The sequence below is a fragment of the Panulirus ornatus genome, chromosome 12, assembly GCF_036320965.1.
Source record: "Panulirus ornatus isolate Po-2019 chromosome 12, ASM3632096v1, whole genome shotgun sequence".
In the NCBI taxonomy this organism is placed as follows: Eukaryota; Metazoa; Arthropoda; class Malacostraca; order Decapoda; family Palinuridae; genus Panulirus; species Panulirus ornatus.
The window spans coordinates 67,250,762-67,275,274 of NC_092235.1; the positions used below are offsets into that span (position 1 = coordinate 67,250,762).

Consider the following 24,513-nt stretch of genomic DNA (forward strand, 5'->3'; position numbering starts at 1 on the left):
TTGCGGCAGGGGTGTGTGATGTCTCCATGGTTGTTTAATTTGATTATGGATGGGGTTGTTAGGGAGGTAAATGCAAGAGTCTTGGAAAGAGGGGCAAGTATGAAGTCTGTTGGGGATGAGAGAGCTTGGGAAGTGAGTCAGTTGTTGTTCGCTGATGATACAGCGCTGGTGGCGGATTCATGTGAGAAACTGCAGAAGCTGGTGACGGAGTTTGGTAAAGTGTGTGGAAGAAGAAAGTTAAGAGTAAATGTGAATAAGAGCAAGGTTATTAGGTACAGTAGGGTTGAGGGTCAAGTCAATTGGGAGGTGAGTTTGAATGGAGAAAAACTGGAGGAAGTGAAGTGTTTTAGATATCTGGGAGTGGATCTGGCAGCGGATGGAACCATGGAAGCGGAAGTGGATCATAGGGTGGGGGAGGGGGCGAAAATTTTGGGAGCCTTGAAAAATGTGTGGAAGTCGAGAACATTATCCCGGAAAGCAAAAATGGGTATGTTTGAAGGAATAGTGGTTCCAACAATGTTGTATGGTTGCGAGGCGTGGGCTATGGATAGAGTTGTGCGCAGGAGGATGGATGTGCTGGAAATGAGATGTTTGAGGACAATGTGTGGTGTGAGGTGGTTTGATCGAGTAAGTAACGTAAGGGTAAGAGAGATGTGTGGAAATAAAAAGAGCGTGGTTGAGAGAGCAGAAGAGGGTGTTTTGAAATGGTTTGGGCACATGGAGAGAATGAGTGAGGAAAGATTGACCAAGAGGATATATGTGTCGGAGGTGGAGGGAACGAGGAGAAGAGGGAGACCAAATTGGAGGTGGAAAGATGGAGTGAAAAGGATTTTGTGTGATCGGGGCCTGAACATGCAGGAGGGTGAAAGGAGGGCAAGGAATAGAGTGAATTGGAGCGATGTGGTATACAGGGGTTGACGTGCTGTCAGTGGATTGAATCAAGGCATGTGAAGCGTCCGGGGTAAACCATGGAAAGTTGTGTAGGTATGTATATTTGCGTGTGTGGACGTGTGTATGTACATGTGTATGGGGGGGTTGGGCCATTTCTTTCGTCTGTTTCCTTGCGCTACCTAGCAAACGCGGGAGACAGCGACGAGGTATAAAAAAAAAAAAAAAAAAAAACATATATATATATATATATATATATATATATATATATATATATATATATATATATATATATATATATATATATATATATATATATCAGCGAACAACAGCGCTGGTGGCTGATTCATGTGAGAAACTGCAGAAGCTGGTGACTGAGTTTGGTAAAGTGTGTGAAAGAAGAAAGTTAAGAGTAAATGTGAATAAGAGCAAGGTTATTAGTTACAGTAGGGTTGGGGGTCAAGTCAATTGGGAGGTGAGTTTGAATGGAGAAAAACTGGAGGAAGTAAAGTGTTTTAGATATCTGGGAGTGGATCTGGCAGCGGATGGAACCATGGAAGCGGAAGTGGATCATAGGGTGGGGGAGGGGGCGAAAATTCTGGGAGCCTTGAAGAATGTGTGGAAGTCGAGAACATTATCTCGGAAAGCAAAAATGGGTATGTTTGAAGGAATAGTGGTTCCAACAATGTTGTATGGTTGCGAGGCGTGGGCTATGGATAGAGTGGTGCGCAGGAGGATGGATGTGCTGGAAATGAGATGTTTGAGGACAATGTGTGGTGTGAGGTGGTTTGATCGAGTAAGTAACATAAGGGTAAGAGAGATGTGTGGAAATAAAAGGAGCGTGGTTGAGAGAGCAGAAGAGGGTGTTTTGAAATGGTTTGGGCACATGGAGAGAATGAGTGAGGAAAGGTTGACCAAGAGGATATATGTGTCAGAGGTGGAGGGAACGAGAAGAGGGAGACCAAATTGGAGGTGGAAAGATGGAGTGAAAAAGATTTTGTGTGATTGGGGCCTGAACATGCAGGAGGGTGAAAGGAGGGCAAGGAATAGAGTGAATTGGAGCGATGTGGTATACCGGGGTTGACGTGCTGTCAGTGGATTGAATCAGGGCATGTGAAGCGTCTGGGGTAAACCATGGAAAGCTGTGTAGGTATGTATATTTGCGTGTGTGGACGTATGTATATACATGTGTATGGGGGTGGGTTGGGCCATTTCTTTCGTCTGTTTCCTTGCGCTACCTCGCAAACGCGGGAGACAGCGACAAAGCAAAAAGAAAAAAATATATATATATATATATATATTGGGGGGTAAGTTTGAATGGAGAAAACCTGGAGGAGGTGAAGTGGTTTAGATATCTTGGGTGGATTTGGCAGCGGATGGAACCATTGAAGCGGGAGTGAATCATAGGATGGGGGAGGGGGCGAAAGTTCTGGGAGCTTTGAAAAATGTGTGGAAGTCGAGAAAGTTATCTTGGAAAGCAAAAATGGGTATGTTTGAAGGAATAGTGGTTCCAACAATGTTATATGGTTGCAAGGCATGGGCTATAGATAGTTGTGCAGAGGAGGGTGGATGTGCTGGAAATGAGATGTTTGAGGAGAATATGTAGTGTGAGGTGGTTTGATCAAGTAAGTTATGAAAGGGTAAGAGAGAAGTGTGGTAATAAAAAGTGTGTGGTTGAGAGAGCGGAAGAGGGTGTTTTGAAATGGTTTGGTCACATGGAGAGAATGAGTGAGGAAAGATTGACAAAGAGGATATATGTGAATGCAAGAGTTTTGGAGAGAGGGGCAAGTATGCAGTCTGTTGTGGATGATAGGGTTTGGGAAGTGAGTCAGTTGCTTGCTGATGATACAGCGCTGGTGGCTGATTCGGGTGAGAAACTGCAGAAGTTGGTGACTGAGTTCAGTAAAGTGTGTGAAAGAAGAAAGTTGAGTAAATGTGAATAAGAGCAAGGTTATTAGGTACAGTAGGGTTGAGGGTCAAGTCAATTGGTAGGTAAGTTTGAATGGAGAAAAACTGGAGGAAGTAAAGTGTTTTAGATATCTGGCAGCGGATGGAACCATGGAAGCGGAAGTGAATCATAGGGTGGGGGAGGGGGCGAAAATCCTGGGAGCCTTGAAGAATGTGTGGAAGTCGAGAACATTATCTCGGAAAGCAAAAATGAGTATGTTTGAAGGAATAGTGGTTCCAACAATGTTGTATGGTTGCGAGGCGTGGGCTATGGATAGAGTTGTGCGCAGGAGGGTGGATGTGCTGGAAATGAGGTGTTTGAGGACAATGTGTGGTGTGAGGTGGTTTGATCGAGTAAGTAATGTAAGGGTAAGAGAGATGTGTGGAAATAAAAAGAGCATGGTTGAGAGAGCAGAAGAGGGTGTTTTGAAATTGTTTGGGCACATGGAGAGAATGAGTGGGGAAAGATTGACCAAGAGGATATATGTGTCGGAGGTGGAGGGAACGAGGAGAAGTGGGAGACCAAACTGGAGGTGGAAAGATGGAGTGAAAAAGATTTTGAGTGATCGTGGTCTGAACATGCAGGAGGGTGAAAGGCGGGCAAGGAATAGAGTGAATTGGATCGATGTGGTTTACCGGGGTTGACGTGCTGTCATTGGATTGAATCAGGGCATGTGAAGCGTCTGGGGTAAAGCATGGAAAGTCGTGTGGGGCCTGGATGTGGAAAGGGAGCTGTGGTTTCGGGCATTATTGTATGACAGCTAGAGACTGAGTGTGAACGAATGTGGCCTTTGTTGTCTTTTCGTAGCGCTACCTCGCACACATGAGGGGGGAGGGGGATGGTATTTCATGTGTGGCGAGGTGGCGATGTGAATGAATAAAGGCAGACAGTGTGAATTTTGTGCATGGGTATATATGTATGTGTCTGTGTGTGTATATATATATATGTGTACATTGAGATGTATAGGTATGTATATTTGCGTGTGTGGACATGTATGTATATACATGTGTATGGGGTTGGGTTGGGCCATTTCTTTTGTCTGTTTCCTTGCGCTACCTCGCAAACGCGGGAGACAGCGACAAAGCAAAATAAATAAAATAAATAATATATATATATATATATATATATATCCCTGGGGATAGGGGAGAAAGAATACTTCCCACGTATTCCCTGCGTGTCGTAGAAGGCGACTAAAAGGGAAGGGAGCGGGGGGCTGGAAATCCTCCCCTCTCAATTTTTTTTTTTAATTTTCCAAAAGAAGGAACAGAGAAGGGGGCCAGGTGAGGATATTCCCTCAATGGCCCAGTTCTCTGTTCTTAATGCTACCTCGCTAACGCGGGAAATGGCGAATAGTTTGAAAAAAAAAATATATATATATATATATATATATATATATATATATATATATATATATATATATATATATATATATATATAAGCAAAAATGGGTATGTTTGAAGGAATAGTAGTTCCAACAATGTTGTATGGTTGCGAGGCGTGGGCTATGGATAGAGTTGTGCGCAGGAGGATGGATGTGCTGGAAATGAGATGTTTGAGGACAATGTGTGGTGTGAGGTGGTTTGATCGAGTAAGTAACGTAAGGGTAAGAGAGAGGTGTGGAAATAGAAAGAGCGTGGTTGAGAGAGCAGAGGAGAGTGTTTTGAAATGGTTTGGGCACATGGAGAGAATGAGTGAGGAAAGATTGACCAAGAGGATATATGTGTCGGAGGTGGAGGGAACGAGGAGAAGAGGGAGACCAAATTGGAGGTGGAAAGATGGAGTGAAAAAGATTTTGTGTGATCGGGGCCTGAACATGCAGGAGGGTGAAAGGAGGGCAAGGAATAGAGTGAATTGGAGCGATGTGGTATACAGGGGTTGACGTGCTGTCAGTGGATTGAATCAAGGCATGTGAAGCGTCCGGGGTAAACCATGGAAAGCTGTGTAGGTATGTATATTTGTGTGTGTGGACGTGTGTATGTACATGTGTATGGGGGGGGTTGGGCCATTTCTTTCGTCTGTTTCCTTGCGCTACCTCGCAATACGCGGGAGACAGCGACAAAGTATAAAAAAAAAAAAAAAAAAAAAAAAAAATATATATATATATGCGAATCGTATGAAAAAAAAATATATATATATATATATTTTTTTTTTTTTTTTTTTTCAAACTATTCGCCATTTCCCGCGTTAGCGAGGTAGCATTAAGAACAGAGAACTGGGCCATTGAGGGAATATCCTCACCTGGCCCCCTTCTCTGTTCCTTCTTTTGGAAAATTAAAAAAAAAAAAAAAAAAAAAAAAAAAAAAAATTGAGAGGGGAGGATTTCCAGCCCCCCGCTCCCTTCCCTTTTAGTCGCCTTCTACGACACGCAGGGAATACGTGGGAAGTACTCTTTCTCCCCTATCCCCAGGGATAATATATATATATATATATATATATATATATATATATATTCCTATGAGTCTACGGGGAAAATGAAACAAGTTCCTAAGTGCACTTTCATGTAATAATCACAACATCAGGGAAGAGACGAGAAATATGTCAGATGATATACAACGAAGATACGTAGCTGGGATGCTAATACTATGAAATGTAATGATAAACCTGTCTTAATTTTTGTAAAACTAAATATGAAATGTTTTTAAAAGAGAACATTTTATTTCCCAGTACCTTATTACGTTTATGGTATACCACCGTGAGGTCTAATGGCTAGGATACCTGGTTTGTTGATTAAGATGCTGGGGGTTCGCTTTCCTAGCGTGGCTAGATATATAGGTTATATAATCATCATTTTATAATCATATATAATTTTTTTTTTTTTTTTCGGTCTCCCGCGTTGGCGAGGTGGCGCAGGGAAACGGACGAGAGAGTGGCCCGGCCCACCCACTTACACTTGCATATACAAATGGATGTGGAAAGGGAGCTGTGGTTTCGGTGCAGTACACATGACAGCTAGAGACTGAGTGTAAACAAATGTGGCCTTTGTTGTCTTTTCCTAGCGCTACTTCGCACGTGCTGGGGGAGGGGCGTGCCATTTCATGTGTGGCGGGGTGACGACGGGAGTGGATGAAGGCAGCAAGTGTGAATATGTACATGTGTATATATCTATATGTATGTATATTTTGAAATGTATAGGTATTTATATGTGCATGTGTGGGCGTTTATGTATATACATGTGTATGTGGGTGGGTTGGGCCATTCTTTTGTGTTTCCTTGCGTTACATCGCTAACGCGGGAGACAGCAACAAAGTATAATAAAAAAAAATAATCATGAATATTGAACACACAATGTTGATATCAATGGCCGGTTCTCTACCAGAGTGTTGTTATAAGTAGGTAAAGAATTGTTAGATTACAACAAACGTCTACTATATTGTATTACGAACTAGTTGTTATTCCATGCGAACTTCAGCCTTTCATGGGGAGATCGTACTGTTGCCACCAGGAAGCTATTGAAAAGAAAATAATTGATTGGAGAAACTGGCTAAAGAGATTACATATGATATTAACTGTTTTGCATATTTAGAGTGTGATCAACATCAGAGGAAAGATTTGGAACCCTGAAACTCGTGATCCTGTTGGAGCATTTGTGACCCCTAGATAACCAACCCTTTATTAATGCCCTTAACCATTCAAAAGCCAACATATCCACTCTATCCCTCCTCTTCTTAAGAAAGTTATTTTTTTTCACCTTTATTTCTTCATAAGTAAGGTTTCTAATTCTAGGGATCATTTTTATTCTAGGTGGTTCTTTGCTAAGTCCAATTAATGAACCCTACCATCCTATTATCCTTATTACACACTTCAATACATTTTTGCCGCGGCTTAAGATCGTTGCTCACCAGTATCCCTAAATCTATTTCGCATTCTGTTCTACCAGTAGTAGTCGTGTCCAGTTTGTAATCACTGTTCTTGACTTTACCCAAACTAAATGTTGTGCATTTATCTATGATGAATTCCATTTTCCATGTACCCGCCCATTTTGATAATCTATTCAGTCCCTCTGTAAATTCACTGAATTTTCATCTGAATATATTACGGCCCCCTATTTTTGTATGGTATTCCCATATCCAAATCGATAATATATATAACGAGCGGTCTTAAGACTGACCCCAAAGGAACACCACTGGCTACATTGTCTCAATCCGCTGTAAGTCCGTTGATGCACATAATTTATTTTCTGTCAGTGAGCAACGTCCTAATCCAATTAAATACAACGCCCTATGCCAAGTGCCGCTATTTTTCTAAGCTGACGCTCATGAGGTACTCTGTCAAAAGCCTTACTTAAGTCCAAGTATACAGCACCATAACTCTTTACCCTGATCAACAGTTTCAAATACTTTATTAAAGAAGGTTACTGAGACATGACCTCACTTGTAAACGCGTGTTAAGAATCCCTGACGAGATCATCATTCTCCGTGTTCCCGTATTTTGTCCACAACAAATGATCCGAGAAATTTCCCCTCAATAGATGTCAAGCTGATAAGACAATAATTAGAGGAAATTGATCTATCCCCTTTAAGATGGGAACGACATTTGCTGTTCTCTACTGCTTAGGAACTACGCCTGATTCCTGAGACTTTTTAAGTCGTGTCGTCTTAACCAGTAAGATTGGAATAATTGGAAAAACAGTGTAAGAGTAAAGTTGCAGAAAATACAGTTCAGAGTTGAGGCAAAGAAAAAAGAAACCGAAAAACTTTGTTCTACGAGCGTACGCAACTGTCCGTTTTCTCTAACATCTTTAAATCATCCTGGTTAGCTGCGATAGCATAATGAACAAAACCTCTTCATATAAGGTGCTGGTAAGTACGTTACATGAGTTCTAGGATGTATTTAAGAATTTGTTGAAGGCCAGAGAGAAAACTAGTACAGGAAGTTATGGATCAAGTATATAATATTTTTACACGACCGAGAGATCTTGCAGTGGATGAGACTGAAGATAACCTCGCTGGAAAGTGCAATAAGAATTGTTGACATTATATGTACTTAATTTTTCAAGAGGTTATACGCACTTGTAGTTCAGCTTCGACGTGTAGCACTCTGTGGAGAATGAAGTAAACCACGCGAATCTGACATTGTTTACAGGACGACGTGGACCATACGGATCTGAGTGTGTGAAGGACGTATTCTACAGACATTGAAAGAGGGATAGAGAGTACCACACGAACCTGACGGATGACGTGTAAGACGACCAAGTAAGTCTAGATGATTCCTCCAGGACATAAAGAATGGTACAGACATTCCTCTAAATTCATCACTAGAACAAGTCATGGGGTCAACCTCCCCAATTCTCAATACATTTATGGTAACGAAACATAGGACGTGGAAATTCAGCTCAATTTGTTCCTGACACTAATATAGTTATATCTATCTACTTTAGCTATTCTCGCGCTATTGTAACAGCAACAGTAGGAATTATACGTCCCTCATCTTTCTAGTAACAAGACCATATTGCAATACACTAGATGATGTCAGTGAGAAGTGAAGGTGCGCAATCAATCAAAAAAATGCTCAACTATTGCCTCTGAATTTTTCAAGCCAAATAAAAATGAAAGCATCATCTGCGTACATACCCATGAAAAGGAAGCACTTTCTAACTTCGAAATTTCCATAGAGAAGGGGGCCAGGTGAGGATATTCCCTCAAAGGCCCAGTCCTCTGTTCTTAACGCTACCTCGCTAACGCGGGAAATGGCGAATAGTATGAAAGAAATATATATATATATATATATATATATATATATATATATATATATATATATATATATATATATATATATATATATCTTTCACTGCTGGAATCCACTATCTCTAAGATTACCTTTTGAGTAGGTCAAAATCCATTATGTATTTTTCACAGAGCGAGTTACCTCAATGTACTGGTAGTTATCACATCTGTCCATTATGTTTACAAACTTTTAGGTTACTTAGCTCTACAGCAGTTTCAGACATCTGGATTTTTGTTTTCCATAATTCACGATATGTTGGCCTCTCTATATGGCCCAGCCAACATGATAATTGGATATTAAGTCACATTCACCAATACTGTAACAATGTGTCCCTAACTTTCAGATGAATCAGTTCAGTGCCTTTGATAATCTCTCGTTTTGTTTTTGGGAAGAAAATATAGATCCCAGTGAGTTGTCACAATTTCATATAGCAAGATACCTTAAAGTACATCGCTTATTGATCATAGATAACCCCTTCCGAGGATTGAAATATTTTAAAGTGAAGATTCAAGGGAATGCACCGGTCTTTCACAAAATTTTCCTCGAGCAAACTTGATTTTAACCAAATTCATTAGTAGTATCAACCTACAAAGAGACTATTAGTACCACTGGTGACCATATACATTTCTTCTTTAAAACTTTACATATCAAGTATTCATTCGTAGTACTAGGAAGCAAGTTCGGGTACAGGACTGAGTGTGAAATGGTTTACAGGTCAAAAGGAATTCTGAAACACTAGGTATGACATTCAAGGAACCTGAAGATAAATCATTATCAGATGACTGCTGCCACCTCGAAACACTGATCACTATAAAGCGGGAGAGGAAAACGCTTTTGCAAGATCCCTAAAGTGGCCTCCTTTAAAGAGTTTGGTTCATTTCAATATATCTAAACCTCACCAAACAAAAAAGCTATATCTGATGTACACTGCATTCAACCACCAAACCAAATATAACCTACAGTTAACCACTTAACCATTAAAGCCATTTAACTAATGATACCTCTATTCAACCACCAAACCTAATATAAGCTACACTTAATCACCAAGATTCATACAACCTTCATTTAACCACCTTACCAAAAGTAACCCAAACATATCCTCCATTTTAGCCACTTAACCCTGCTGCAAAAAGCCTCCGTGTAATGCTTGACGCCGCAGGTAGAAACGTAATCTAGCTGATCCTTTAAACAAGCCCATGTAGTTAACTGATGCAGTTCCATACGACAACGCAAACGTTTTAGTAGTATTTCATCACTTTAGTTTTCCGGGGTATCAACAGAAGGGAGAATTGATTTACATATCAGTTCTGCTTCTCGCACCATAAACGCGGTTGACACGAAATTCTAGGACGGTCAGGGTCTGAGGTTGGTCGTCACTATCAAAATTTAATGAATACTTAGTAATTCATGTTAAAAGATCGGTACACTTCGCTCATGTCAGGATAAATGTGCTCTGAACCACCAGTAAAAGCGTGCATCGAAGAATGTGTATCAACCCACTGTAGCGTATCATGGGCCACCATCAACCCATTGTAAACGTATCATGGGCCACCATCAACCCATTGTAAACATATCATGGGCCACCATCAACCCATTGTAAACGTATCATGGGCCACCATCAACCCATTGTAAACGTATCATGGGCCACCATCAACCCATTGTAAACGTATCATGGGCCACCATCAACCCATTGTAAACGTATCATGGGCCACCATCCCTTTGAAGTATCTCATGTAGCCACCCATTGCGATATACAATGTGACCAGCCAACCGTCTGAAATACTGGGCGGCTACTCCACCTACCACAGTAGCTCCAGTGGCCACCATATCATATCCAGTGGTCGCCCACAACTTCGGATTCACTCTGGCATAAATACTGAAGCTGCCTCAGGGATCCTACTTGCTGGAAGGTCTCAAAAACTGAGTAAAGGACATTTCATTTTAGAAACATTCATTACACCAGCAAATTACAGCAAGACGAGAAGGCAGATCTTAGCACTATCATCTGTTGAAATCACTTGAAGCATTTGTCCATTCTCAACGTGATATGATTAATGCACTCAATAAGGACTATATAGATCTTTTGGATGCTAGAGAATGCCAAGGAGCATGCGTCTGGTGGAGCAATATATGGCTGACTCTGGTTTTGGACAAGCATGTGATCAGTAGACTACAGAATAACAATTCCGCTCTGAATATTTTCCCGGTCGTCAGTACGCTATTTTTTACTATGCAAATGATGTCGTGCATATATCATATTTCTGGATGGTTTGTATTCTTATGACATAAGCTCAGTCGATCGACTAAGCCAGACCTCATCTAGGTACATTCATCTGATCTGAATGACTGTGTTTAGGTATGGTGCAATTTAGCTCCACTGTTTAGCTGTAACAGGACAATAAGGAATGTAATGTTGAGTTTTTGTACAGGTCTATAAAAAAGACATTTTTTTTTCATGTTAAGGTTGCATTACTTATCGTCCTGAACCTTGTGATCTGGAGAAGAAAGATAATTTTCCATGATTAAGCTGATCGAGAATTTGTTATACGCAACTATAAACCAAGAAGAGGTTAAATAAGATAGCTTTTTTTGCTCATGACCATTGAATCTAATTTTTTGCCACACTGATTTTGTGATGGATGACTTTTCATATCAGAGTGCTAATTTTGTTATTCAAACTTTCTATGATAATGTTATGTATTTTCACCCAGATATCGGAGTACTACTCCTGTTAACGTTGTTTGATATTTGGATTGCTTGCTTGAATATATACATATATATAAAAGTCTGTCTCGCACCAGGTCCCTCATAGTATTAAAACCAATCCTGATGATCGTTATAATCCCCTGTGGACACACACCGTCTGTGTTGCCTTACCTTACCTACTGTATAAATCCCCTGGTTATACATTAAAGATCTTTGCTGTACATCTACCGTCACCAATCATGTTCACCCCATCTACTCTATTGTCTTTTGTGGACATTCAGGCTACTACCATACTCAATAATCCTTCCTTATCTCTTATCTTTTTAGGCCACCTCACGTATAGTGGCTTATATTTTTTTGGTCATTGATATGATACTGTATCACATCTATTCTTATGTTAACCCCCAAAGTATAGAAGATGAAAGTCTGCACACATGCTCGGCTTTCAGTTTAGTCCTCGAAAAATGATTATTGGTAACTGTGTGGCCTCAAGTTAGGCAAGCTTTTGGGTTCGTGATGCCGTGTTTGCATAACGTTTGCGTTCTAGAAGTAGCATTTGCCCAACTGTAATCTCTGTTATATTAAGTAAACAAGAACTAAATTTTTTTGTACATTTGTTGGCTTAAGTGATTGACTATTGAGAAACGATGGTTGACACGCTCCCAAGCTGCGTACACCAACGTAAATGGTCTTTTATGAGTCTATCAATATATCATCCAGCGTCCAGACAAGCAGCTGACATGCACGACAGATTTGCTCATTAATAAATCATGGTTCGGGCGCGTGCCTATGTTGTTGAACTTAAAATGTGTGTAAATAAAACGACCCAGTGCGCGAGTACCTTACAAGCTTGGCCGGTCATTGGTTGCCTTTCTCGAAATCTGATTGCAGGACACTTTTCTCTTAGAGCCACTGTAGTAACGATTATTAGGAATAAAAAGCTACTTAAAAGAAACATCTGAACTATTCGTATAGATGAACTGACACCTGCTGGCATAAACGATAATGGTGAGAAGAAGCCCTTTAAGGTCACATACTCTATCAGTATATTTAAAACTCACATCTTTTGTCATTTGAAAATATTTTTCACTCCGTAACTGGTAGATTACGTTATTCAATGATATGAGTTTACAAACACCATTGGGAGGAATGAGTGATGAGTGTGACCATTAAACCCACCACCACATCCGTTAATGTGTATAGATATGTAGATAATAAGCAATCGTATCACCATAAGGCTTCAATGAATACAATGGGTATATTTCGTACATAACCATTACTAAACATATTAATTTTCATATACATACTGAATTCAGTTGACATCCGATTTATATCCAAGCTCCAGTGAGCAAGAAGACATGATTTCAAATGAAGTGAAAAACTATTGCTTAAACAAAGCTGTAAAAATTGTGTGGTGGGAATACATTCAGTGAGCGGTTTATGAAATAGGATTGGAAGTACAAACTTTTCATAATTAGTATGATTTAAAGTTTGATTAGCATTAATCTTCTCGATCTATTATGGTTAAATCGGCCAAAAATATGCCGTAACAGGATCTTGAGATGTGGATACTTGCACATCATCGCATGGGAAAATATTGTCGTCGTCCCCATAATATTTTATATCTATCTTACCGCCATCATCAATTGTCAGCTTCGTCTACATCTTCATTCAGAATATGGTAGACTACACTTTTGTGTCGTAGTACCTAATTTAGCCTTGGGTCACCCTTAAAACTATCTTGAAAAACTTTTGTTTGTCCCCTTTACATTGCATTTTTCATTCTTGCTTTGATGGTGTAGTTATTTTGGTAATCCAATCTCTGCTCAACTCTTTTTATTTTGTTCTCTAGTTTTTTCTTCTGACGTACCTCTAAATTTAACTTTACAGCTGATTCTTTGTATTGTCCCATGACATCATCTACTAGGAACTGCCTGCATTCAGTTTCCTCTATCTTAGTTGAAAGTTTCAAATTCATCTTTTCTGGACTTGACAGAATTATTCGAAGCCATGGAATTGTCTTTTCATTTGATCATAGTCGACAACCCTGATATCTGACATCGCCATTTATCCCAAGTATTGTATCGGTAGACTGACATTTTCTTCCCCGTATTTTCTTTAGATTCAGCACTTAAGCACTTGTAAATGCATTTGTGTTGCGATGCATTTCTGTTCTTTTGTCTGCATGAGATGAAACAAACTGACTGTAGACACCAATCCACTGTTTTCAACAGCATCAAGGTATAATATCCAATACAAAAATTCAAAAATATTGTGAGATGTCGACTAGTACATCAAAAACCAATGACCAGTAAAGCAGTCATTCCCGAGAGAAATCTTAAAGTATCGTATGTAAATGCGGACCACTCGGTTGACGTCACAGTATCGACCTTTCAGTAAACTGGGTTGTGGCTGGCGAGGTAGATTCCGCGGGTCTTTCGTTGTAGTACAGCCACCGCAGCAGCCGCATCCGATGAGGACCAACGCATCTTCCCACTGGCGTATTTAACTACGATATGTAAACTGTGCTTGAATCAAAAGTCGTCAAGGAACTATACGTATCTATGTAGCAAAGCTGAAAGAAAGTCTGAACGAAAGCTCGAAACAGGAAACAGTTCTCACGTAAAATTCTCCTAGATCGAAGAGCCAATAGACTGTAGCTGCATGATCTAAAAGTCCTGAAGTTTTATAGTCCAGCAGTCCTCTTAGAAATGTGATTCTTCAGTGGCACTGTGGGTGAAATCTCTACAATTGTGACTTCCTGAGGCTATATATATATATATGTATATATATATATATATATATTGTGGTCGTCACATGAACACACTAGCCTCACCCCGAAGACAACTGCGTGTATTCGTCTGACTGCCGAAGATCGTGGCTTTATTTGACAAGTTTTTACGACATTAATGCTCATAACCAGATAAACATTAGATCAGTCGTTTTGCGAATTTCTGTATGTCTATGTTGCATGTATTGAAATATATTTCGGACTGAACATCCAAAAAGTAATACATAATATGTTCAAGGCGGGGATGGCCTGGATGGACGTGCTGGAAGTATCGAGGGTGGTCCTGATGCTAATCCTCCCAGGTTAGTCTTCCCTGACCTCGTCAGACCTTGGTAAATTGTTCTTGACTTAATGTAAACTGTAGAGAGTTTGTACTGACCTGAACTGACTCCTGGAAAATTGTTCACGACCTATCTTGACCTCTTAGTAAACTGATGACAGCGTAAACCTTGAGAACTTGATAACCTCGGTTGACTTGGTTAGTTACCACTGTCGAAATTACGCACCGAGATAACTGGATGCTGATCACTCTCACATGCTTCCTTATTTATGCACCTGACTTGATTTCCAAGAAATGTGACTATCTGTCTTGAAGGACCTGCCCTCAACTACCTGATCTGACTTAATAATTTGTTCACAAGAGCCTTCGGTAATTGCTAGAAACCTGCTGATATTGCACTACCGGTCTTCCCGTTAATAGATCCTGACCTGACCCTGCTGGTATGACCTGTACATCGGTTACTTGACTCCTTGGATGTGACCAGTTAAACCCTTGAGTATGATGACAATACTGTGTACGACTTAAACATTTGGATGCAACGACTCAACACCTTGCGCAAGACGATAAGATACGACTGAACTTGAGTACGATGAAATCCTCTTGTGTATAAAAAGTTACTTTACTTACGACGACTTAAGCCTTTGAGTACGACGAATAGAGCCGTACTCAAGAGGTACCGCCATACTCGAAGGGTTGTCATCGTATTCACGGGGTTAAGTCGTCGTAGTCACAGGGGTGAGTCGTTGTTAACAAAGCAAATACCATAGATTATCGCACCAACCGCTCAGTTGAGATCGTGTAAATGTTGTTCCGACTAACATGATGTGATGTGAAGTCTTTCAGTAGGACAGTATAGTCGTCAGCGCAAAGGCTTGGTTGTCACCAGGGTTATCATCACGTATTACACCCTACAGGAGGTGTGAGGGAAGGCGCGGCGGCCGAGGACCCTGGGGGTATGGTCAAGGTTTTCGCTATGCAACTGGATATGTGGGCTCCACCTCGCGACGACGTCCTCATCCGCTACAATCTCACCGACCACTTCAAAGAGGTGGGTACGCCATACTTAGAGGCAGCTTCCTTTCATTGGCCACAATACAGGATGTGTAAAGCTTACTGAGTCTACCAGTGTCCACTTACTAAAGAGTTTAGGCGATGTCTGGCACGTCGCTTTTCAAAGACAACTGAACAAGTTTGGAATTTTCATCCTAGGATACAAACATGGGCAAACATAGCGTTATGACAAAACGAAATGGTCTCATTTACTGCTACAGTGTTTACAGACAATGGGGAATGTTCTCCCACACCCCCTGCTTCAAGTTTATTATAACTGTATGTCATTAAGAAGCCTTCATCTTTTGTTGTCACTAAAATGACAGACTTTACTTCATGCTAAGAGTTACCATAGTTACATAGCACCTGCAGAGGAAAGCTAGGCTCGATAGTGAGACTCATGACCAGCGTGATGACAATGGTATCATATGATAACAACAGCGATAAGAGAAGCGGCAACAATAAAGCTACTTATAGCAGAAGCTCCCGTTAGTGAACTGACCCGGATATAGATAGGATGGTTGGGTGTGGGTAGCATCTTATGGGTCTACGCGAGGAGCAGGTTTCATCAACATACTGGTATTACAGAGGTAGCAAGAGCGCTTAGAATATTGGTAGATATATAAGGAATAATTGATATATGAACAGTGATACTAATGCAAATTTATAAGAAGAGAAAATATGTAAGTGACTAGTTTTAGAAGTGATATCCGAAATGGATGGTGCATTAGGTATAAGAGTGATTCTCACGGGAAATAAGTTAGGCATAACTCAGGATCAGGTGTGACAAGCAACACAAGGAGCAAGAGTGATGAGAATCACAGTCAGAATGGCAATAGTAACAAACTTATAAGGATGCATTCGTCGTAGCGAGGCAGTACAGCCCGTGTGTTCTGACGTAGGGTGATGTGTCGGAGTTCCCAGAAGCGACGGTGTGTCTACGTGCCCGCCCGGTGGTCCTCATGAGTTACGAGAGCCACATCTCCGTCGCAACCTCCGACCAAGACAATGACGTACTACACATGTGTGAGTTCAGATCTACTTCATTCATATATAAATTCTCCAAGAACTAGAGTAGGACCCTTGAGCACGATGATACGACCCTTGGGTATGATGGCATGATCTTAAACCTTACCTTAGCGGATTACCTCAAAGACCAAGCCACCATACCCTAAGGGCGTAATGTTAGCCAAGAGGAACCAGGAAATTTTCGTAAGTTCGCCTTTCATCAACTTACAAATCCCAATTTCTTTTTCCTGTCGTATATCAATTTACTTTTTACGTTATAAAATCAGCAGTTACCAAACATCTGTTAGTCCTATATATCTGCCAAATTTATTGAGATACTTTGATATAAACTGTCATACAATGAAGACTGATTTCTGTTCTGCTATTTGAGATGAGGTCGACATCTAAAAAAGAAAGTAGATTGACTTCAGCAAAGACGACTGAAAGCGCATTTACATTTTGAAAGATTCGTGTAGTTGTTAGTGGGTCATTGTCGGTACTGGTAGCGCAAAACACGAGTTTATTATTGCTTGTTGTTCGATGATCCATGATGTGAGTATAGGATACTGACGTGTTCGAGTTAGAGGTGTATGCTAGTGTAGGACAAGACAGTGTTTTCTGACTTGGTCATAGACTTTTAAAGCTCTTATCATCCTAGAGAGGCACGAGAGTTCCAGGTAAGAGGATAGACGAGTTAAGGGGCAGTTAGACAGACCGTAAAGCAGACTGTAGGCTTAAGAGAAATGGCAAGTAAACAGTGACATTAGAAATTAAAGTGTGTATGTGTTAGACCGTCGAGGGGAGCACCACGGGTTCTACTACAATGGCGTCCGGCAGTACGGCTTCCTTAACATGACCAACGACATCGGCCTCCACGAGTGGAGTCACTACTGCCACAACTTCCACAATGGCGAGTACCGTGCCTACATCCACGGCGAGCTGGCTGCCCGCGGCCCCTTCAGCGTGCCACACAAGGTCCCGCTACCACTCAAGGGCATCATAACCATCGGACAGGAACAAGACATGTTGGCCGGAGGCTACGACACCGACCAGAGCTTCCGTGGCCATATCGCTCAGGTTAATATCTGGAGCAGGTCGCTGACACCAGAGGAAGTCAGGCAACAGGCCTCCTGCGGCAGGGCCGAACTGGGCAACATCTTTTCCACCGACCGGGAGGAGGTGGAGCTACTCGGAGGCGCCACCGTGGAGCTGGTGGAACCAGAATATTTTTGCCAGAAAGATGTAGAGTACGTGATCTTCCCGGAGGCGCGATACATGGCCGAGTCTCGCTTGACTTGTAACAGGATAGGTTACGAAGTCTACACCCCCCACGACCGCGAGGATAACATCCTACTGCACAAGGAGTCACTGCACTTCGCTGAGAAGTGTCTCTCGAACTATCACTTGTGGATCGGTGTGACCGACAAGGAAGAAGAAGACGTCTGGAGAAAATTTACCGATAACTCGATCGCTGAAACGCAGTTTGAACTGAATGAACCGAACGGAGGAACGGGCGAGAACTGCATGTTGATGTTCCTGCCCAATGGTCTGTGGGTGGACACCTCGTGCGTCATCAAATGGCCCGCCTGCGTCCCCTGCGAAGTGGACCGGACGCGACCTCTGCGACTGAGAGGCTTGTGTTTCTCTAACGAAGCAGAAACTTACTACGAAGTGTTGGGCTACAAGAGAGACAAACCATACCTGCACGGTTACTACGGCTACATGGTATACAAGACGGAGGACTACACGTGGGAGATGCTCGATACTACTGTGGGGGAGGTCGTCGGCGTCCTCCAGGTTCCCACGAAGGATTCCTACCCGATCGGTCGACACATGTGGACGCTTAAGAGGTCCATGTGCAACAACCTGATTGATACCACACTTCAACTAAGCTTCTCCATTTGTAATAACGACGAGTTTACCTGCGCCAACGGCGACTGTATCCCGAAGGAGAGACGGTGCAACGCCAAGGACGACTGCTCTGACCTGTCCGACGAGGAGGACTGCCAGGTCATCATCTTGCCGAAGGGATACCGTCGCGAGCGGCCGCCTGACAACGAAACTGAGGGCCTGGCCATCTACCTATCCTCCACCGTCGAGGTCCTCCGCTTCATGGAGATCAGCGACATAAGACGCGTCATCAACGTCGAGTTTACACTGGAGATCAGGTGGAACGACCCCAGGCCCAAGTATCACAACCTGGGGGACACACTGGAATGGAACAAGTTCTCAGCCGAGGACAGGGAGAGGGTGTGGAAGGCCAAAATCAACTTCCCCAACGTGTACGATGGCATCATCAAACTCATGTCGGAGGACCTCTACCTGGACAAGATCGACGGCGCCCTTCCCCCAGACTATAACAACGTGAGAATGGGTGAGTAGATATTTCATGTTTGTCCCAATACGAGAGGAGTTTACTATCTCACAGCTGACCACAGTGTACAGAGCCCAGCGTTAAAGTATTATATTGGTCTGTTGATATTTGCATATGTTGCTGAAAAGCATAATGGATCTTAATGTTGCTATTTAGTCAATGTCGCTACATGAGCAGCCCATTCCACATCGGTCCTTTCTACTAGACAATAGTTCTTCCGCTTAAAGAAAATTCTAAACCATAAAATCTGTAGTTTACTGAATTCCTCTTACAATGCATGACCCATATTTCTTGTCTTATCCAAAAATTTGCGTTTTCAATTGATATTAATGTTTTTATGAATGAACTTTTCTTTTTGCAGACACCGTGTACGATGGGAAATCAGCCATGATTGTGCAGAAACTACATTACAGGTAAAGTTTCCTCAGACGGCTGATACACTTTGTTTCCGCTCCTCTTACATGCAGCACACGAAAATCTGCCTCCACCGTCTCTGTTAGGTTTTGAAACGATAACCTCAAAAGATCTCTTCTGACGAAAGAGAACCGAAAAATTAGAGAAAAAAAATTATGGTAGGACTAGATAGATTGATATTTCTTATGACAGTCCTCTGCCACGGTAAGCACGGCGAACACCAAAAGTATAACAGCCTTTGAGTTCCCGCAACGATTCTGACGTATGACCTTAACTAACTTGCATGAAATATTATGGTCGGGTATTTCATAAGGGTAATGTCTTTAAGATATCAGAGGGTAGGACTTTTCATTTACTGACTGTTACTCATAATTGGGTATAGCGACATGGATATCTAACATATCAGTTGAAATTTTGATGATGCTTTAGATCTTTACAATAGCTTTAGAGCATAACAAATGATAAGTGCTCCCTTGCACTAGATGAACAACGCAAGAGGATCTGTGCATGAATAAAAAACAAGCTGGCTTTTCCATCTCCCGCAGCGGAATCTTTGCGTGCTCCTTCGACGTGTTTTACTACCCGTTCGACACACAGATGTGCTTCTTGCAGCTGCAGCTCTCCGTCAGGAGGGAACTAGTCAAGTTCGCAGAACACAAGGCGCATGTTGTGTACCTTGAGGACCGCAAGCTGCCCGCTTACCTCCTCAAGGAGTTCTACATCACCGTCAACGAGATGGGCAATAATGAAACCCGCTACAGCACATTAAATGTGAGTCTTCACCCCGCAACAGCACACTGAATGCGGGCTTTCACACACCACAGCACATTCAATGTGAGCTTTCACCCACTACGGCACACTAAAATGTGAGCTTTCACGCGCAACAGCACACTAAATGTGAGCCTTCACCCGCAACAGCACACTAAATGAGAGCCTTCTTCCGTTACAGCAAATTAAATTTGAGTTTGCAACCGTCACAGCATGTTGGCGCATCAGCCCGCACCCGTCAAATCACGCTACAGGTTGGGCCTCACCCATTCCAGGTATGCTGTAACCCAAGCATGGTACAACACACTACGGTTGGACACACACTACAACATACCACAAATAAGCCAATGTATGTTACAGTAATCACAGATCTGGCCCAGTCATATTGCAACAGAGGTTAGAGCACGCTACATAAAGGTTCAAAACCGCTTAAGCTTACGGCGGTGAGAAAGGTTTAGATCAATGTAGCAATAGGCAATGGCAAGAACAACGCTGAATATTCTGCAAGCATGAAATGGGTACTGCACTGTTCCAAATCAGCTACCTTATGTACCTATAAAGTCAATAACGTATTACGTGAATTTCAATGGAACTTGCTGCAGGAAGAGGCATTTCCCCATCTCCCTGTACGATATTTTGTGCGATTTTCATGTAAATGGTGACATACAATAAGGACAAGAGAACTATTATTGGAAGCTGAAGGTAGAATCTATTTCACTACATTGGTAGTAACACATCAGCATTGCTATTAGACAATGACACAAGAATTGGTTAAATATATGCATAAGAAACGTCATCTTGCACAAGTTATTGTTTGCTGAGGGTAGAATATATATACATGCCTACTAGATACTGTGCACTAAGGACAAACTATCATCGGCAGGTGGAGTTCGTGCTGTCCCGCCGGTGGAAAATGATTGTGCTGACGGTATTCCTACCCACCGCTATGTTGCAGTTAGTTGGCTACACGACGCTCTACGTCAACGTTGCCCTCATGGATGTAAGATTACATCTCTCACTTTCTTCTGGCTTATGTTTCCCTGTTCCGTTCGGCAAATTTAGTTGTAATATATTATGATGCTATTTTGTTATCAAATTCTCCTCACCACTACACCTAGATACTTTTTTTTTCAATTATCTTAAGTCAGACAATGAAATATTTCTGGTGGCTTTTTGGTTGAAATTATTAGTCATGACAAATATTGAACTCAAATGGAATGAAATAATCATTGGTGGATTTAGAAGCTTATCATTTGGCTTTCATCAAAGGTTGATAAACGATGGATCTTGACAACCAATTAATATGGATGAGCCAAAGTTCGAGAAAATTGATTAGAAGCAAGAGCATTGTGCAAGACGATATAACCTAAAGTTGAGGAATTAACCCTGGCATGACTGGCTCAGCCAGACCCATGATCAAACCTGCTGCTGATAGAGAATACTGATATAATTTCAGTAAAGATCAGAGACATGGAAGGAATCCGTGGAATGCGCGCAGTTTGTGGTTTTTTTCATGTCTTGGGGAAAGTGATATTTTGGGTCTCTATTACTGTGTTGCCGTACATATGTGTGGATGTGGTACGATTGTGGTCATTCATATGTTGACATGTCTGAATATGCATACTGATATACTGATGTTTCTTAAGTTTATGAACGCAACCTTTAATGTTGTAAGGGTAAGAGAGACGGTGGTGTTGGAGCCCAAGTGATCTGAACAGTATGAGCTAATATACCCACTTGGGTTCGGTAGGTACGCATGGCGGTGAGCCTGACGACGATGCTGGTGCTGTACACGCTCTTTAGCAACACCTCCGACGCCCTTCCCACCACCGCCTACGTCAAGATGATCGACGTGTGGTTCTTCTTCTGTATCTTCCTCCTCTTCTTCATCATTGTGGTTCATACGATCGTAGAGCATATGGTGAACCTATCCGAGAACCAAAAATTTACACAGGTCTTACCTTACGACCCAAGGAGAACAATGGAAAAAAGTGTTCGACCCACATCGCCTGAGGCCGATAAATTACTCTTCTTATCTAGATATATTGTTATCCCGGGCATTATATTCCTCTTTAATCTTATCTACTGGGGCCTGGTGTTTAGCAAGTCCTTCTAGCCCCACCCACGGCTTTGTCCGGCTTTAGATTTTATAGCAATGCCCTCTCAGAAGTCACAACCATTTTCTGCATTTATTTATCGACATACAAACATTTCACTTCAGTTCATCTTACAGAGTAGAGATGGCGAAATTTATGGATCACATTTCAATCTGTGGAATATATAGGAATCACTCTAACCTCCACTCGCCATTCACATCGTAGATGCAATATTTTGTGTTATATAGAAGTAAAGAAAAGGCTTTACCTTGACCAGCAGTAAGAGAATAGAAGATAGGAAAAGGCTATGAGCACGGGATTATGAACCTTGCGTATGATAACCTGACTTTTCACTAAAGGGTTAGGTCAAAGATCACTCAGTACCATCATGTTCAAGGTTTAGCACAGCAGGAGCATCAGAGCCCTGCGAAGTTCACAGTTATATTGCATTTTGCCTCATTTTCATTTATCAGTTCTGCATATTAAACTCCGACATATGTAATCAGGTAAGGCAGTTGTATTAACACGTAGCCTACAAGTTCTCTCAGAGTTGGAGATACAGAAAACGTAGTGAATGTATATTTAGATAAATTATGTTCAATCATTTGACACGGCAATATAAGTGTATTTCTTTTAATATTCTCTCTCTCTCTCTCTCTCTCTCTCTCTCTCTCTCTCTCTCTCTCTCTCTCTCTCTCTCTCTCTCTCTCTCTCTCAAAATGCATATGAAGGAAACTGATTAAAAGGTGTTTTCTCCCAAGCACTTGTCTGATATGATTTATGCAGGACATCACAGGTGGTGTATGAATTACTGAACATAGTTTGTGCACGTGTAGAATGATACAATACAATGAATGAATAACAACTTATTAGTGTTTTATTTTACAACCATTCTCCGAATGTGCGCATGGTCTGTAACTCCTTTCTCATTTACATGAAGTGTATACATGAATCTTATCTGGGAATTTAATCATAGTGAAAAAAATCAAATAATTCAGTTATTTCTGATACAAATATAAGCAGCAGAAAATCGAAGACACAAATAGATAAAAGAAAACTAGTGAAATCAGTGGCTGTTTGAGTGCATTAAGAAAAAACTGAACACGTGACCTCATATTTGGCAGGCTTAACCAATAATAATGAGGTGCGTCACGTGACCTCCTGGACGTATCCCAAGTTACCTAAAAAGTGCAAAAACAAAAACAAATATAAGCTACATTAAACTGGATATGAAGACTGCTCGGTGAATAGAGAACGCGAATCCTTCCCACGCAGTGAAATTAGTGTAGTAATTCCTGTAGAGTTGCAACGCAATTTTGCTCATTTTAGAATTCCAAAATCGGCTTAAACAAATAGGCTATTTTTCTGTATATAAAACTGAGTAAAGTTTCAGTTGTTTCCCAGGAGATAAGAATATGGTTCATTATATTGTCTATGTACTAAAGAAAAGAAAAATAGGAAAAACAATATGAATGTCTCAACGTGAGGATATCAATAATCATAATATTAACAATGTCCTTAATGAAGTGTTGTACACTAGAGTTCTTTTTACTCCGAGAGAATTAACATAGCAGCAACATCTCGCGGAGAGTAAGTTTGTCTTACAGTATATGAGACCTGAGATGATATTTTACCATAAGTTAACAAAGCCGCGGGTTATATGTGGCCAGACGTGGACCAGCCCGCTGTGCACTACTGCTGCACAGACGAGCTTCAGATGAGATGAAACCTATGAGCCACATCTCTGGAATTAGAAAGAAAAAGAAAGACGAAATGTATTGAGATTGAGAAGTGGGCCATTGCCGACGTGTAACGCAGGTGTGAAGTTGGATGAGTAGGACCAGACAGTTCCAAGAGTCACCCTCGTAAGTATGAGAACATAAGTATGGTAAGCAATGGATGGGATACAAGGAAGGAGCGGACGCCAAAAAGTATTTTCTTTTTATTGCAAATGTTTTAGGTAATCCACAAATGTCTATTTCTAACACTGAATGATTTATGGTTAATCATATCAATGCTGTTTTGGGGGTATAAATGAACATATGTCCAAGATGAAAGTTCATTAGAAATAGAGTTGTGTGCGAGACAATGCTGGATATTTATATTCGATAAATTTTATAGTGGGAGACTATATTACTGTTGCCTGAAGCGTGATATCAAGAGCGTCCTTGCAAATAACAGTTACCCAGATATTAGTGATTATGACAGTAAGAAATGGATAGTTGACGAGATCCTTGATATGAAAAACAAAAATGTCTCTGTTCTGATACAATCTAACTTTGTGCTGATGGTACAGATGATAAAAAAAGAAAAACAAGCTAATGCTTGAGGTAAGCATAAACTTGTGGCTGAAACACTATAGATATCATCTTTCTGACCAGGTCACTCATTATGTATGATTTTAGCCCATTTTCTTTATTGTTATTAGAAGTAGTAGTATCAATATCATTATCATACTTACTGTTG

General features: G+C 41.2%; 1 protein-coding gene across 2 annotated transcripts; it reads left to right on the forward strand.

Annotated features, from left to right (window-relative positions):
- Positions 1-13,688: 13,688 nt before the first annotated feature.
- Positions 13,689-22,759, forward strand: LOC139752165 (uncharacterized). 2 transcript variants are annotated; one of them, XM_071668105.1, is made up of 8 exons: positions 13,689-14,359; positions 15,252-15,385; positions 16,290-16,413; positions 17,186-18,769; positions 19,131-19,182; positions 19,729-19,954; positions 20,835-20,951; positions 21,702-22,759. In XM_071668105.1, the coding sequence occupies exons 1-8, from the start codon at positions 14,287-14,289 to the stop codon at positions 22,065-22,067; spliced, it is 2,676 nt and encodes an 891-aa protein (XP_071524206.1). In that variant the 5' UTR covers positions 13,689-14,286; the 3' UTR covers positions 22,068-22,759. The 2 variants fall into 2 exon arrangements, with proteins under 2 accessions (XP_071524206.1, XP_071524207.1); XM_071668106.1 differs by lacking the exons at positions 13,689-14,359; positions 15,252-15,385 and adding an exon at positions 15,455-15,977.
- The last annotated feature ends 1,754 nt before the right edge of the window (positions 22,760-24,513 follow it).